General features: G+C 51.2%; 2 protein-coding genes across 2 annotated transcripts in view; one reads left to right on the top strand and one right to left on the bottom strand.

The window, feature by feature from the left end:
* The window catches only part of LOC309578463 (proton-coupled amino acid transporter 1-like), a 57,980-nt gene that overhangs the window by 24,375 nt on the left and 16,643 nt on the right, over window positions 1-16,962 (top strand). The window lies entirely within an intron of this gene.
* Window positions 514-16,962, bottom strand: part of FAT2 (FAT atypical cadherin 2) — a gene marked incomplete at both ends in the record, with an annotated part of 43,517 nt that continues 27,068 nt past the window's right edge. Inside the window, 11 exons of the mRNA XM_082291122.1 lie at window positions 514-1,046; window positions 1,826-2,418; window positions 4,097-4,250; window positions 6,702-7,143; window positions 10,247-10,392; window positions 11,147-11,954; window positions 13,032-13,229; window positions 13,478-13,621; window positions 14,470-14,607; window positions 15,212-15,426; window positions 16,216-16,605. Of these exons, the coding sequence (XP_082147248.1) occupies window positions 514-1,046; window positions 1,826-2,418; window positions 4,097-4,250; window positions 6,702-7,143; window positions 10,247-10,392; window positions 11,147-11,954; window positions 13,032-13,229; window positions 13,478-13,621; window positions 14,470-14,607; window positions 15,212-15,426; window positions 16,216-16,605 (3,761 nt within the window). The remainder of the gene's footprint in view (window positions 1,047-1,825; window positions 2,419-4,096; window positions 4,251-6,701; window positions 7,144-10,246; window positions 10,393-11,146; window positions 11,955-13,031; window positions 13,230-13,477; window positions 13,622-14,469; window positions 14,608-15,211; window positions 15,427-16,215; window positions 16,606-16,962) is intronic.

Raw genomic sequence — 16,962 nt, 5'->3', positions numbered from 1 at the left:
TCCATTCCACGAGCAAACTGTTGGCTTGATGCAAGCCCTTGGAGCCAGAGCTGGGAGCAGGGAGCCTCTGCTACTCCACATGGGGCACTGCCAGGCTGTGCATTGCTAGTCCTTTCACACCTTTCTCCACCATGACTGCTGCCATACCTGCAGTGCTTGCCCTCCTCCTCCTCATCCTCCCTGCAGCCAGGAAGCCTGGGGTGGGAGGAGGTGGTCCTGCATGGTGTTGGAGGCAGTCCCCTTGGTGAGGAGGCAGGTTAGTCATTGTCATCCTAGGAGCATCCTCCATGTCCCAGCAGTGGCTGGAGCATTTCCCCTCCATTTGCAGCCAGGAGCACCATGGAGGGCAGCGAGGGGAAAGATCCAGCCAAAATTACAACCCAGCCTTGCAGGGGGAGATGCTGCAAGCTGTGGGGGGCACACACAGACCTCCCTTCAGCAGCGTGTGCCAGCCCCCTGCACTCTGTTCTGCGTGGAGATGTGCTTCTCTCCTCATCCCATGAGCGAGCCCTGTTAGAACATCACCTCCTCGCAGCTCCCGTAGTCACTCTCCACCATGTCGGAGCCCTCGTAGTTGGGTGGTGGCAGGGGCTGGGCTCGGATGCTGGGCTGGTGGCCCAGCTCGCAGTCGGCGTAGGAGGGCTGGGCCACGCTCAGGCGCATGCTGACCCTCTTGTAGCCCGGCTCGGGCTGGTACGGGACCCCCTCGCCCTGCACCAGCTGCGCTGGGTAGTAGCTGATGGCCGTGTACTCGTTCTGGCACTGGGATGCTCCCATGTCCACGGGACCCAGCGGCAGGAAGTCCTCCAGGTTCTGGTTGCTGTAGCGGGGTGGGATGGGGGCTCGCTTGTTGCTCTGGTCCAGCGGGAAGGGGAAGCCCCCGTAGAGAGCGACCGGCTCCGTGTCTGCCGGAGGAGGGGGTGGTGGGGGGAGAGGAGGGTGAGAGGAGGGGGCAGGGGGGCCTTGAATGATCTCGTAGTGGGAATATTCCTGGACATCTGATGACAGGTACCGGGGGGGCCAGTAGGTCGTTTCTGCTGGATAGACTGGAACAAAAGAGAGTCGTGTTAGCTGCAGCTCTAGCGGTTGTTGCCTCTCTCTTGCCCTCCTGCTAATTCCTTCTGTAGGCTCTGAGCCTGTAGGAGATGTGGCAGACTGGGGAGGAGACAAGGGGACAGGGGAGGTGTAGTTGCTACTTTGGGAATTGCAGGGACCTGAGATCACCCCTGGTTGTGCTGAGGCAATGTTTCCACCAGCCTACAGGTATCCACTACTTGAGCATCCAAAAGACACACTTCATCATGCTGTTTGGATGCAAGAAACTCATGCTATGAAGGGATTGGGGCAGTGATCCAGTGATCCCCTGGATCTCTCCCTTTCCCTGCAGTTACTCTTGTGAGGAACTCCTGCATGGAGTAACCCTGCTGTCCAGAGCCATTCAAGGTGTTTCCCCGAGAATGTGATGATCCCTTTGCCCAGGAGCACTGATGCAAATGTCTTCACTTAAACTCCCACTGACTTTTAGGATCTTAAGTTTTTCCTTCAATTTTTCTCTTTTTTTCAGGGGGTTTTACCCAGGATCACAGCCTGCTATGTATTAATGGTTTCCCTGCTGACTGAGCAGGTTAAAGCAGAAAACTGGAATGTACTGGTGGACAGGGAAGAAAGAGCCAATGAAGGCCCTACAGCAGGGCTCAGGCAGTATTTGCCCCTGCTTAGTTTGGCTTTAGCCAACACCATTTCTCCTTCACATTTCCAAACCTCAGATCCACTTCCCAAGGGGAAGAGGGATGTGTAAGAGCAAGAAAAAGCTGTGGCTACTGACCCATCTCCTCCCTGGCCCAGGTGCACTTGATGAAGGACTCGTTGTCAGAGTTGGACGGGGGTGCAGCGGGAGGCAGGTTGGGGGCCACGCTGCACACGATGGTGCCCCGGTGCTTTGGGGCATTGGCCGAGTTGAAGGTGACGAATTCCGGGGTGCCGGTGGCCTTGCGCTGCTCCGGCGTGGCCCGGTCCAGGTTGTTGTGCGCCGCGTCACTGAGGATGTTGAGCTCGATGGGGGGCACGCCCTGGGTGCCCACACCCACGCTCTTGGAGAACTCACTCTTGGACAGCAGGTCGGGGTCCTCGCGGGCCACTGGCTTGTGCGCCTTGGCGCGGTGGCGGCAGCGCTTGCGGATGAGCACGAAGGCCACGGCCAGGATGGCCGCCCCCAGCACGCCGGCCGCGATCTCCGCGATCTCCTCGGGACCCAGCGCCCACTGCGTGGGCACGATGGCGGGGGTGATGATGGGCTGGGTGCAGTAGTCCCCCTGGTAATCCGACGGGCAGATGCAGTGGATGGAGCCCTGGCTGCTCACGCAGCGCCCGGCGTTGTGGCACGGGTTGTCTTGGCACTCCTCCGCCAGCTTCTCACACCTGTGGGGAGAAAGGGATGGACATAACCACCATCAGTCTGGGATGCACCAAAACTGCCTCATCCTGTTCAGGGCTCTGGCTTACACCACCCAAGGATGCTCTATCCTGGTCTGCTCTTCCTCCCTCGCTGGATTCTTGCTCCCTGCTTATCCTGGCAGAGGATCTTTGAGTATAAAACGATGCTTTTCAAGAGACCATGTTTTACAGGGTGGTCCTATTTTTCAGTCATGTGCCCAAATTAAAATGGCGGGCTTCCTGCCTCAGAGGGGTGTTCGTAGTTCCAGGGCTAACACTGCATAGAGAGGTGCTCTCATCCTGTTAAATCAGGGAGCCCAGGGTCAGTCAAAGGTGTGTTAACCTCTTAAGAAGTCTCCCACGTCCTTCAAGCTCTGTGGAGCCTCTGGATGGTCGGTGGATGTCTGCAGGTTGCTGCAAATATTTGGGGGAAAGACTGCCCTGTGAGGTGGTGAGTGGACATCCTTGTTGGAGAGGACTTTTGGTATTTTATGGACCATCTGCAGAACCAAGATGGAATTTCTGATTCTCTGTCCTGCTCCAGCCCATACAACCTAAATATTTGCCAACAGTACAGGGGACCTTCCAACAGCAATGACCTCCCCATGCTAGGGGGAACATACAAGGCTTTATTGGCTTTCCTTCCTTTTTTTGTTCTTATTACTGAACAAACTCTGTGAGGTTTGCACTGCTCTTGTTGTAGTCAGTGATTTAGGATGTGTGAGCTGGTGCGTGCAACGTGCACCCACAGGCTCCGGCTGATTTCAGGTATTACACTGCCACCTAATGCTCAGCTACAGGCTTTTATTCCAAGAGCTGCACGGGTAATTTCTGCCTTTGCCTTGATCCACAGGACCAGTGCTCATCCTGGCTAAATGGGCAAGGCAGAAAGATGAACTGGGTGTGATGCTGTTGGAGCCTGCACTGGAAATCTCTGACCAGGATGGGCTGGAGGCAGGGTGGGGGTCTTGGAGGGGCTGCTGGGTGGGGTGGTAATGCCCATTGCCTTGAGCTGAGATTTGAATTGGTTGAATTGGATGAATCACAGCTGTGAGCTGGGACAGAGATTTCCTTTACATGAGCTCTGTAGAGCTGGTCCTGGATAGAAAAGGTGCCTTTAGCACCTGCAGGATGGGTGTTCAGGCTATTGAAGCAGGGGGCACCTTACAGGCAGCTTCCCCCAACCTCAGAGCACCCTCCTACCACCCAGTGCAGTGTCTGCCTGTACCCTGCTGCCAGGCCCCCCGCCACAGCTGAGCTGCCCCCACCACAGCCAAGGTGTTCCCATTACTGCTGAACTCAGCTCCTGTCACAGGGAGCAGGAGCATGCGGGGAGAGACTCTCCCCCAGCAAGGAGAGGCACTGAACTGCCCCACAGCACCTGCAGGCACCAAAGCAGCTGTTGAGCAGAGGAGATTTTTCTGTTTTCCCTCCTGCTCAGAGGAGATGGGCACAGAGGGGCAATGGCCACACGATGGCAGAGTTATTTGTGATCTGTTCCGCTCAGCTCTGCCCTTACACCTCCCAGCTACAATGCTCAGGTACCCGCTGTTTGCAATTAATCCCAGAGTGCGGGGATCTGGCGAGCTCCAGAAATGTGCTATGCTCATGTTTGCAGCCCATCATGGGATGCCACCTGTCCCAAAGCCCCCCCAGGCCTTACCTTTCGCCCAGGTACCAGTCAGGGCAGTGGCAGGAGTAGCCGGTGGCTGAGACGGTGCAGGTCCCCCCATGCAGGCAGGGCTTGGACTCGCAGGGACTGTCCCCAAGCTCACAGTGCTCACCAGAGAACAGCCCGGGGCAGATGCAGGTGTAACCTGGAGAGGGTGAGAGTGAACATATCTGTGTGGAAAAACGGGCAGGAACAGGGAGGAGCAGTGCCTGGTGCTGATGGCCCCCACAGAGGGCTCAACACAGCTACCCAGGCGCAGGTATTTGCTGCTGCAGCAGGTGCTGGGGGGCACCCAGACCATCCCTGGAGGCCTGGTGGGTGTTTTACAGGACCTGGTGTAGTTGCTGGAGGTTGGGTGGCCACTCTGGGGCAATGCAGTGGCACTAGGGAGCTGTTTGAGCAACAAGTCAAGCTTGTCCTCTCCTGACACAGACCAGAGATGCAGTCAGGGCACAGCTTTATTGCATGGAGAAGCTGAGGGACAAATCTGGGATAAAAGAAAGGGAACTTGGCTGGCTGATTCACCGTTTCTGACTCTGCTAAGTGCAATCCCCTGTAATTTGTTGTTCTCAGGAGTCTTTGGTCCTGCGAGTTCTCGTGGTATGAAGTGCCTGTCTCAACATGCCGAGTTTCTCCTGCTTACAGGAGATGTCTGCTCACAGCCAGAGAGAAACCCAGCACAGCCAGGGACTTGGAGGGGGCTCTGGCTGTTTGTGCTTTTGGCTGCTGTTTAGTGTAGCCCTAAGCATGGGAATGTCCCTGGCTGTGCTGAGCTCCTGCTCGTCACCTGGCTGGTGCTGTCATGCAGGAAATCCAGAGTTTCCACCTTGCAGCACACTTGAAAAGTCTTTGCTGCTCACCCACAAGCTGAACCCTGCTGTAGAGCATGGGGCAAACAACGGTGGGCCTGTTCCCACATGTGTGTCAGTGGCTGTACCAGAGGGATGTGCTAACACCGGTGCAGCAGGTGCTTGACATTGCCCACAGGGCTGTGTGTGCCCAAACACATGTCCTGGATGTGGGGCTCACTGGTGTTTGTGGTCCTGAGTGCTGTGGTTGGGGTGGTGCTGGGCTGGCCCGGGCTCTCTCCCCACAGGTGAGTTCTCACACGGCCACGTGGTTCCCTGGGCTCGCTCCCACAGGCGAGTCCCTGCCTGTGCTCTAATCCCACGCCTGAGATCCCTGGGCACAGCTTTGCATAAACTCGTGCTGCCTGCCCAGGGTCCCCACGACTGAGCCCATGGCACTCAGGGAAGCCAAGCAACCAGGATAACCTCACAAATAAACATCCCTTGAGCAATCCCTTCCCTGCAGGAGTGTCCTGCCTGAGGCCATGTCTCACAAGCTCTTTCCTGGTCAGTTGGGCCATTTGCAGGAGAAATTTTTCATCTTGGAAGGAAACTATGGGAAGGGCATTGGATGATCATTAGGTTATTACTGAGGGAGTGATTTTTCACCTCCCCCTCCCACTGTATTCTCAAAGCAGGGGATGCCTTGCAGAGATGTGTTTTCCCCTCATGGGCTTTGAGCCCCTTCCAGCCCAGCCAGAGAGGTTTTCTCTGCAGAAGGTCTGAAGGCTGAGCTCTGAGTGCCAGCCAGACTTAACTGTTCTGTACATTTACATCTGGTGTCAAACAAGTTCACCTGAACCAGGCAGCTGCTGAGTCGACAGAGCTGGGAATCTTGTTCCCAGAGGCAGCGGGCACGGCAGGAGAAGGTGGTGCCTCCTCTGTCCTCACTTGCTCGCTGGGCAGGGTGTGCTTTGGCAAGGGCCCCAAAGAGCACAGAGCTGCAGGAGCAGCTTCTGCCCCACGCAGCAGCGTGGGAAGCATCCCACTGCCCCTCGGAGGGGCTGAGGCACAGGCAGTACCCATCTCATACACGGGGTGTTATGGGGTGCAGCCCTGCTGTGCTGGCAGCTACGACGAGGTGTAGGGTAGTGACACACGGGTGGACATCACTGGGAGCAGCTCCTCTCCTCACAGCCCCTGTCCCTGTGATACAGCTCACTGCAAGGAGCCCCTCTGATGGCAGGAACGGGGCAGCAGTGACACTGCCTAGGGCAGAGCCTGTATCAAACCTCTTTTGGGTGTGTGCACGCCATGTTAGCCTGGGACTCTTGGATCTGAGCTTACGGTTTTCCCATATCCCTTTGCATAGCCCTGGGGAGCTGCTCGCTGCAGTGGGAAGAGGCCAAGATCTTGGCTTGTTTCTGCCCAGATGCCATCACCGCATGATCCCATCTTGCCTGATTCCACCTTTGTTAACAGCTCCTTAAGCAAAAAGGATGCAGAGGGGTGGGTGGAATTTCTATTTGCATTCGAGTTTTTGGCAACACTCTGCTCTCCTATGTCATGCACACTCCTTAGAAACACCTTCCTGCCCTCTGGGGCCATGGTCCACTGGTGAGAGCCAGGATGATGATCTCATACCCTGCAGCTGCTGCTGCACTGAGTCACTTGAGGTCCCCTGGGACAGAGGACCTCTGCTTCCCCTCTGGAATAGCCCCTCCATGGGGATGAATAAAGTTGCTGCATCTTTCCCCCCCACCACTGCTTATTGCCCTCCTCTAGCTCTGCGTGGGATGTTCACATACCTCCTCCATGAGTTTCGGAGCACATCCCGTTGTTGAGGCAAGGGTTGCTGCTGCAGGCACCAGTGGGGGAGCAACACTGCCTTATCCCCACCTCCTCCAAGACTTCCTTCGATTGCCCTTTCCCAGGAAGGAGAACCACTTCTCTGCCGTTGATGGCAACCACGTCCAGGCAGCCCCTGAACCCCCGTGTGACTCTCTGCGACTGCAGCGACTGCCGGAGGCCCCCAAAAATCAGGTCTTGTCTGCCCTGGGAGATGCTACAGGTCCCTGGCAGCTGGAGAGAGGCATTTCCCAGGCCATCGATGAGCAGGCGGACCGAGGTGTTCTTCACCTCCAGGAACACCGAGTGCCACTCGCCGTCGCTCACAAAGCGCGAGGAGGAGAGGTTCCCAGCGGAGATCCCCCGGCAGCTGTACCCAAGCTGAGGCACTCCATTAACCACCTGTAAAACACACAAGTCACAGGTAGCTGTGACACGGGTGGCTGGTGTTTATGAAGGGTTTCAACATTCCTGCTGCTGCTTGTTCCCCTCTCTCCCTGCCTTCACATTGACAATTGAGATGACTCCCAACTTTCTGATTCCAAGAAGTACCAGCTAGGCAAATGCAGTCCCTTTCACCAGTATTAACCTATGCTTGGATCAATTAAAGCCTGTTTAAGTGACTGCAACTTCCTTTATTTTGCAAAATATCCCTCTGACACAATTTCACCCGTGGTCCTTCCCTGCAGCCTTTGACCAGCATGCAAGGAGGGAAGCTCATCTTTCCACGTAACAGAGAGCAGAGCCATGGGATCGTACCGCTACTGCTGCAGCTGCTTGCCCTTCCTCCCATCTTCTTGAGCCTGATCAGAGCCCTGGCATTCAGACTATCCATAAGTGCATCACCAGTCACAGATGGACTCCTGTTCTGTGCCACGTGGTTTTTGTTCTATTCTCAATGTCTCATTAGTGGCAGGGAAGGTGCTGGAGCAGTGGCCCCTCTGGCAGGGGTGAGGGTGCTGAAAGAATCTTGTTGAGGAGAAGCACTGGCAGCTTTCTCTGGAGGAGAAAAGGAGGACTTGGGAGGCAGAGAAAGGAATTACTGTTGTACCCATGCTGGAATGCCAGGCCAAAGCTACTGATATGTGCTACAATCCAATCAAGGATTCTTGATCTCTGCCAGACTGGAGAGAGACAAGGTACTGAGCTGCTGAAAGTGAACCACACCAATGTCTTCTGCATTAAACAACAACATCAGAAATTCCTATTCCTGGCCCAAGATTCATCTTTAAAAGTCATAGAGGATGGAGAAAGGAAAAGTTAGCTGTGCTGTTTCAGGGTGAAGTCAGGGTTAAACCCCTTTTTCACCTTTATCTCCCCAGTGCTTTGTTTATGAAACCTCTCTCTCACAGAAGCCAAGAGCCTATGGAAAAGGAAAAAAGAGATGGAATGAAGTGTTTGTGGGAAACCTGCAAAGCCTGCTGTGTAACACCAAGCAATTCAACCCAGGCAAGAGTGATGTCCATGGGACGAGGAGGGATGATTCCTGGAAGGGGTTTAGAAGAGGAGGAATGATCATGGGCTACACTGACTCTAGAAAAACCCACATACAATATGAAAGGGCTACTCTGGAGGGGACAAAAGCAGAGCAGCACAATAGTTAACTTAGAGAAGCCCACGGTATAAATAAATCCCAGTAGGAGGAGAAAGCAACTGCTGAAGGAAGGAAGAAAAAGAAGCAGCTGGCACATGCCATGGAAGGGCCTCAGGGCAACACGTGTGTAAATCCCTTTGCACAATTGGCAAGCACACCAGAGAACTTTGTCACTTCACTTCATCTGCAGGAACATGATTTCACTTCAGATGGGTCTGTAGATTTGGCTTATCAATTTCTGGGGCTGGGAGACAGCTGAGAACTCGATTCCCTGGAGCAAGAACTGACAGGCTGCCAAACCTTTCCCAGTTTGCCTGGTCTGCCATCCTCTTGCTGCAACCTATTTCTGATGATCAGGAGAGCTGAGAGACTGGAAAAGTGATGATATTCATGCACTTGGGAGAGCTCATCCTCTACAAACCATCATTTATGGTCGTTTCAAGGCTTTGGCTCCTATCCAGAGTACTGCAATTTACAAAGTTTAAAATCTTGAGGGATTCCTTCATTTTTATCAGGCCAGGTTGTTTAGAAATGTTTTTATCCCCAAGATATTGCTAATAAAGTGAGTCAGGAAAGAAATGATTCACAGGCTCTTTTATGGAGGAGGCTTTATGAATGTTTCCTATTGAAAAGCTTGTGGAGACAAGCTTGGGCACAGGAGATCATGGGCTCACTGAACTCCACCAACAATGAGCCTTTTCTCCCTTGACTCCCTTGATCCCTTGGCCTGGATCAATGGAGTTCCTTGCCTTCTTGTACTTCCTGAGCACCATCTAAAGTGCTGGATTCCTTCTGATGAACTATTTGGTGACTCTCCTTCCCAGAGGTGAGGTAGAAAGCTTCAGACCCTTCTTGAGAAATTTTTCTCACTGGCCCTTTACAGTGCAGCGTAAGGTCACTCTCAGAGATGAGGACATGTGGATGGTATTTCTCTGTTCCTGCTCTTCAGGAGTGATGGCTGTGGCAGCAGGAGCTTGAAATATGTGTGACAGGTTATGTGTGTGGGGGTTGGCTGCTGTGCAGTTCCCTGCCTTTTGTAACAGTGGAAAGACAAGTGTTTCACAATAGGAAGATGGGGTTGTGAAACCATGAGAAGGGATGGGGGAATTCAAGGACAGGATGAACACTTCCAGGTAGGATATAGTGTGTAGATCTCAATGTGATCAGTCGCAAGGACAAATCTCTGTAAGCTGTAAGCATGTCCTGTGATCTTAGTCTCCAATTAGTCTGAGTTCAGTTGATGAGGAATATACAAAACCCCTATTAAGTCATCTGCTGCTTTCCTTCTGTTGCCAAGGCAGAAAAGGGAGATGATCTTTGAATGCTTTGGTAGGTTCAGTGTTCAGTCAAAGGGAGGAGAGTGATCAAAATGAAATGTTCCTGTCTCTGCAGGTGTCTAAAATAGTGAAACCATCTGAAGAAAGTGGTTGAAAAGAGGGGGTGTGTGTGAAAAATATAATTTAGGACTCCTGTTTTGTCTGTTCTGCCCATTATTGTAAAGGACCTTTAATTTGAGGTCTGAGGGGAAGTTTGCCCTTTGCTAAAGTAGAAGCAGACCAGTCTGTGGACAACTCCACCTGGTAAATTCTTTGTCCTGGGAGGTGTGATGCAAGAGAGGAATGAAGAAGCAAACTGTAGGAAAGAAGGTGATGTACACCTGCTGTGGATGTCTGATGACTTCACACCAGAAACCAACACATGCATTCACAGATGTAAAGAACAATTCACAGTTGTGGCTGCAGCAATTGCCAAACTGTGCTTGGCTCTCACTTGCTCTTCCCAAGTCTTACATTTCAGCTACATATATTGCTAAGGGTACATATTTTTGCATATCCTTTCTGTGATTCCCTTCCCTGAAAGAGTAAGGTTTTTTAACTCTGGAGAGAAATCCCCCTGCACTGCAATACACACCTCCAGAGTGGCGTGGTCAGTCCCGTTGGCGTAGAACACGACCGCGTGATGCTGGTGGGTCTTGAGGCGAAAGTGCATGTGCCAGGAGCCAGCCTGGGAGTGCTGGTACCAAATGAAACTGTGGCCTCCAAACCTCACAGCTGTTCCTGAAAGGAGAATGAAAGAAAGGTCTCATCTTTGTGGCACTTTGAGCCTGTGGACTGCATCGAACTTTTCTTCTTTTCCTAGCCTGATGCCACAGCTGTCCAGGAGCAGTCCCACCCACGGTAACCCATGCATCCCCACAATGCATCTACCACAGTCCCACTGGGAGCTCCTGGTATTCTATGCACTCAGCTGTGAAGCAGCCCTGAAATATCAGCCTGGCTATTTCTGTCCTTCAAAGTGCTCTCAGCGTGGTCTACAACACCCTTGAATTTCTCCATCCTTAGTAAGTCTTTATATTATTCTGTGGTATCCCCTTACATTCCTGCCTTAGTGTTACTGATCCCTGCTCCCTCCAATTATTTCTTGAAGTATTCTAGAGCCAGTATAACAAATATGCTTTATTTGGCTTTCCTCAAATTTATCAGTTACTCTGTGCTTTTCCAGGCCCAGGATTAACACATGAGATCACGGATCAAAATTCTGATCACTGACCTTCATTACCAGCTATGTATGAGTGACTTTTCCCAATGACAGAGACAGATGTTGCTGTTATTAAATGCTACAGGAGATTAATTTTTAAAAGTAGACTATGTGAAACTTTCAGACTCTAAGAGTCTTTGAAATTGTGGGTAGAGCTCTTGGTCACTGGGCAACCTAATCCCATGGAAAATCCAGATGCTCTACAAAGTACTGAAGGAAAACACAACATGCCCAGGTTTATAGGGTCAGACACTGCCAGGAAGGATGGCTCACCATTGCATGAGCAAATTTGCTCCAAGCTGTGCCGTGGGGTGAGGACGCTGAGCCGGGCAGTGCTGTACGTAGACATCATGCCTGGATCCAGCTGGATGGTCTCCTTGCAGACACGGTGGGCACAGTCTGACCCATGGCAGGGCACATGGATCGCTTTCTTCATCCGGAGCCCGACGAGCTGGTCCATCTCCCCAGCTGACCCAGTGAGCTTGTTCGCCAGCACCCGCGGCTCGTACAGGGAGCCGTGTGGCTCTCCAACAGCCAGGAGCAGATCCACTCCATCAGAGGCGGCTGCAGGCTGCAGGCTGGCCATGTGGATGTTCTGGCGCCGGGTGACAAGGATGTTCCCCAGAAATCTCTGCAAGTTGCGCCAGTGGTCCCCCACAAACTCCTCGGGGGAGAGGTGTCGGAAGTGCAGCACCACTGCCTTGTCCAAGGCCTCCTGCGTGAAGCACCACACGTGGACGCTGACGCTCGTGGTGGCTGTGAACGTTCCATCACTGACTGTCACGTTCAGAAGGTAGTGGCCGTGGGGGAGCTTGTCCCCAGCAATGATCTTCCCATCTGCAGCCCCAACAGAGAAGAGACCCTCCTTGGGCATTTGAGCCACCAAAGTGTACACCAGCGTGTCATGGGGGTCCCGGTCCGTGGCGTGGATCTTGCCCAGAACGCCACCTCGGAAGGCTTCCTCGTTGGTGGTGATGAATATTTCCAGGGGAAGGGCCGAGGGGGCGTATTGGCTCTGCTCAGTCACTTGGATATTTATAAATGCAGATGAGGAGAGGGGAGGGATGCCGCTGTCAGAGACCTGGCAACAGAAGGATCTGTTATAGCCACATGCTGATGTACTGTCACCTCACCTGACTGGCGAGGTCTTGCAAAGGAGAGTGCCTTTTAGGGAGCAGTGAGCAGAAGCTCTCAGGCAGCAGATTGGGAATGAAGAAGGAATGGGAAAAATTGGCAGCAGTGTTGGTGCTCTGCCTGGAGAAGGCCCCAGGGAAAGAGCAGCACCCCTTCCAGGATGGAGACTGATTGAGGCCTTCTGCTAGCAGTGGGGTCACTTTCCTGTGCACTCAGCAACAGCTGAGGCACCTCTGAGTGGCTCTGAATTCCTGAGGGTTCATAATTTTTGGTGATGTTGCCAATCTTTGCAGTTCCATGAGTAACTGAGTGCACGGAGGTGTAAAGCAGTTACGCACATCAGCACATTCGCTCACCTTCCGGGCTGTTAATGCCCCTGTGCCACCTCTGACAATGTCTGTCTAGCACTGAGTCAAGGAACCTCAAACAGAAAAATGCGAATAATCAGATTATGGGATAAGTTTCTCCCTAATGCTAAGCAGTTAGAGGTTGAGGTTTGTAATATAATAGTACCCAGCTTTTACAACAACTGCCATTACTGAAGAAGTATGTACTTTACATGTTATTATCCTTTTGTTTGTAATGGACTATCCTTACTGATAACATTGAAAAATAATGAATTCATTCTGCAACAATACAAATCCTTTTTGAAGAGGAACTTGAACCACTTCTTAAATGACAAGGATAATTAGAGAAAGCTTGTAGGACCAGATCCAGGTCTCACTCTAAATTGGAATTCACTAGAATGATTATGGGGAAAGCATCTGTCTAAGGAAACTGCTGACAGAGTATTTTTCATGATCATATTATCTGATTTTATCAACAGAGAAGCTGGCCCCCTGCTTCTTGTGGGCAGACTGTGTGGAGAAAATGAGCTCTGCAGCTGGCTCCAAGCTGCACAATTTGTGCCTGGATTGGATTTCTTCAAAGCCAGAGATGTTTTCATTCAGCTGGGCCATGTTAATCGCATTTTATTGCTACTTAAGCTGGCTGGGGAATTCAGACACCAGAACACAGGCTCTACCTGGACTTGCAATAGGTACTGTTCTTTCATTCTTCTGTTCAGGACAGATGATGTCACCAGCAGACCATTTTGAGTGACTTCAAAGGCTTTCCCATCATTGCCCTGGGTGATCTGGAATGAGTATGGTGGTCCATTTTCTGGGGAGTCTCTGTCACTCATAATCAGCTCCAGGACACTTGTCCCCACGGGAGCCTTCTCCTGAAATGGAGAAAGATGCTGTTGGAGCAAGGTAAGCAAAGAGAAATGGCCCAGGGGAACCTACAGTGCCCCAGCAGCTGCTGGATCAGGAACAGGGAAACGAATCCCACTCCCTCCCCAGAACACACAGAGCACAAAGCAGCAATATGATTCATCACTGTCTCCCCACTCTGCTCCAACAGCAGCCCAGGCATGAGTTCCTTAGTGCCATGAGAGGGATTGGGACAACAAAGTGTCTCCTGGCTTACCTGCACCACCACACTGTAGTTGAGCTGGAAGAACCGAGGAGGGTTGTCATTGACATCGGACACATGGATGTGCACAGGGACATCACTGAACTGAGCAGGGTGGCCGTTGTCTGTGGCTCGAACTGTCAGGGAGTAACTGGGGATCTGGAGGATTTGTAGTGCAGGATTACTTGGAGAAATGGCAGAATGGTGGCTTTTTCACAATGAAGTTTTATTCTGCTGCAGCTTGTTGAAATGCCCAAGGCCATGCGCTATGGCCTCAACAGCTCTGCCCTTGGCTAAGGCTCTCCATCCATAAATCTCAATCAAAGCTCATTGCTAAACTAAATCAGCCTCACAACAGTTGCAGAGAAGAGAAACAACTTGGCAAAGATGGATGAAACTAAGCTGGGCAAACACCTGTCAGTAGTGGTTTAAGAATCGTAGCATCACAGAATAAGCTGAGCTGGAAGGGACCCATCAGGATCAGCTCCTGTTCCTGTGCAGGACATCCCAAGAATTCCACCATCTTGTCCAAAGACTTCTGACTCTGGCAGGCTTAGACAAGCTGCTGGTGTTTTATGAATGAGAGATTGTCCAGGTGACCTTTCTCCTCCCCACACCTGTTTTCTCTAATGCTGTAATGCAGAGAAGCAGAACCCAGCTATGCTGGTTTCCAGTTTGGGGCTGACTCTCACCCAGGCAGCTTGAAGTACCAGTGGAGCAGACCAAAACTCAGAGCTGTGGAAGGTGTCCCTGCCTATGGAAGAGGCTGGAACTAGATGATCCTTTAAGTCCCTTCCAACTCAAACCATTCTATGATGCTATACTGCAGTATAGCCTTCCTACTGCAGTATTTTTGAGTCTAGAAAACAAATCAATGCCTTGTCTTCTACCTACAATATTATGAGTAAATAATTCAGAAAACAGGAGGTAGTTGAGCATACTGTTCTCCCTCAGTCTTTTGGGACAAATCTGTTTCAGCCTTCCCATTCTCATTTTCCTGAACTCACCTCCTCCCTGTCCAGATGCTTGGCAATGCTGATCTGCCCATTTTTGGGTTGAATGGCAAAGTGTCCCAGAGGGTTCCCTTCCACGATGGAATATGTGATCTGATTGTTCATTGACCCATCCAAGTCATCAGCTGACACCTGTTTGGAGAAAAAAAAAAGCCCTGCTAGGACCCTTGGGCCAAAAAGGACATGCCATGGAGAAAAGGGACCACTTTGTCATTTAAGGGTATTGGTTTGAGCTTGCCTCAAATGAGGAGGGGGAAAGGAAGGTGATTTGAGTAAGTGTCATCCAATAGTTTTTTCAAGACAACATAGTTTTCTCAGCTTTCTCCTAGTCCCTTCCCTGACTTTACCACCCCTGTGATGGTAACAGGCTGGACAGGGAACTCCACATCACCTTGGGCTCTGCTATTCTGCCCAGAGAAGCCTCTGCCTTCCCCAGGTCACAAGGGCATTGTCTTTTTTCAAGCATTTTAGTTTTCTTGGGATGTTCTCAAAGTTCCTGAGACCACTCCTAATTTTCCCTTAAAGGTGTCTTATAAAGCAAAGTGTTTTCCTTGTCTATGGAGTCTCAGGAATTCTGCCAATCATCCTTTTTTAAAGTCATGCTTTATTTTTAGATGTTGAATGTCACAAGCCCACTGAGGTCGCTGTGTCCAAGGAAAAGTGCACAAGAGGAGTGAATAATGCATAGCACAAATAAAGACTAGGTAAAGACAGCTGGCCTGGTTCATAATCATACCGTGAGGATGATTTCTCCCACGGCAGCATCCTCCCGGATATCAGTGAAGTAAGGGTCTTGGATGAACTCTGGTGCATGGTCATTAATGTCAGTGATGTTGATCACCACCATGGTCACATCGCTGAGAGAGGCTGAGCCCTTCCTCGTGCCCTCAATGGACAGGTAATACTCGTGACTTGCTTCAAAGTCCAGGCTCCCGTTTATGTATAAGGCACCTGCATTGTCAGATGGGGAAGAAACAACAGAAAAGACTTTGAATGAATGGCATGTGAGATTTCCTGGAATACTTCAGATATGCCAAGGCAACTGCCAAACTGCCAGCTGAAACAGTGTAGTTGACCTAACTTTGACCACCTTGATGTGGAATAATTAGCAAGAGCTGTGTGACCAGAGAGGCTGAGGCTCCATTGATGAGGATGTTACAGACGAGGGCAGAAGGCCATTGCTGACGCAGCCAAGGGCTTGTTTCAGGGAGTTAACACTGGCCTTCTGATAACAGCTCTTATCACATCACTGTGCAAACAGAACAGGGCTTTATTTGTCTGGTAATCCTGGCTCAACACCTGCCCATGGTTGGGGTGCTATTATCTGTGCTCATTGAGTGCTACTCAATAAAGCTGCCTGTTACCCTGGGCTGGAGGTTCCTCGTGGGACCTTGATGGAAAGACTTTTTAAATGAAACCACTTTCTCCTGCATTTTGAAGTGGGAAAATTTCCTCATCCTGTTCTCCATGTATCCCTCATTCACATGGACCTGTCTCAGGTCTCAGACACATAGAAATAATCTTTCCATTAATTTCAGCAAGATTTGGATCACTCCTTAAGTGACCTGGATGGCAAAATTTGGAGTAGAAAGGAAGACTGTATTCCCTACCCTTGTGCTGGGTATAGACAGAAGGGAGCAGAAGTGGGAGCCAAATGGAGAAGAACCAGAGAAGATGCACACAGAGACAGCCTTTGATGTTGGATCAACCTGGACCTGCTTGGGCACAAGATCATTTTACCTGTGTTTGAATTGAGCTGGAATTTCCCGTGGTCATTGCCGTTCACAATTTCATACTTGATCTCTGTGTTTTCTGCATTGTCCCTCGTCAAGGCTGACAAGTTGAGGACCTCGGTACCCACAGCCACGTCTTCTTTTACCATGGCCACGTATTCAGGGGCCAGGAAAACAGGCAGGTATTCATTGAGATCCACAACAGAGACAGTGACAGTGCCCAGAGAAGAAAGGGGCTCCGGGGTGCCTCGGTCAGTGGCACAGACTGTCAGCTCAAACGCTGAGTGCTGGGAATCCTTCAGAGGCTTTTCCAGGCGGATCACCCCTGTGGTTTCCTCAATTGAAAAGTGTCCATTGGCGGAGTCAGACAGAGAATAGACCACCTCAGCGTTGAGACCTGGAAGGGTAAGGGACAGGCTGCAGTAATTAATGGGTAGGGATGCTGCTGGGTTTATTTATAATCTATTAAGACTATATGAACTTAATGACCTTCAGTCGCAGGGACAATGGAGGCTGTATGAACATCATATGAACATTGAGTGTGCCCCTGCTCATCTGAAGGTTCAGACATCTGGCCACCCTCACCATTACCCACCAGTGTCACCTGCCTGCCTTTACTGGCGTTTCCCCTCTTGAATTACCTTGTTCTCAAATGTAATTTCCCTTCATATCTGCTTCCAAAGAAGATAAATATAATCTTGCTTCTCTGTCATCCTAAATTCAGTCTCTGCTGGAGAGGTTTATTGAAAGTTCC

The sequence above is a fragment of the Coloeus monedula genome, assembly GCF_965178545.1.
Source record: "Coloeus monedula genome assembly, chromosome: 15".
Taxonomy (NCBI): Eukaryota; Metazoa; Chordata; class Aves; order Passeriformes; family Corvidae; genus Coloeus; species Coloeus monedula.
Note: the sequence above shows the minus strand (reverse complement) of the source record. Positions and strands in the feature narration are given on the sequence as shown.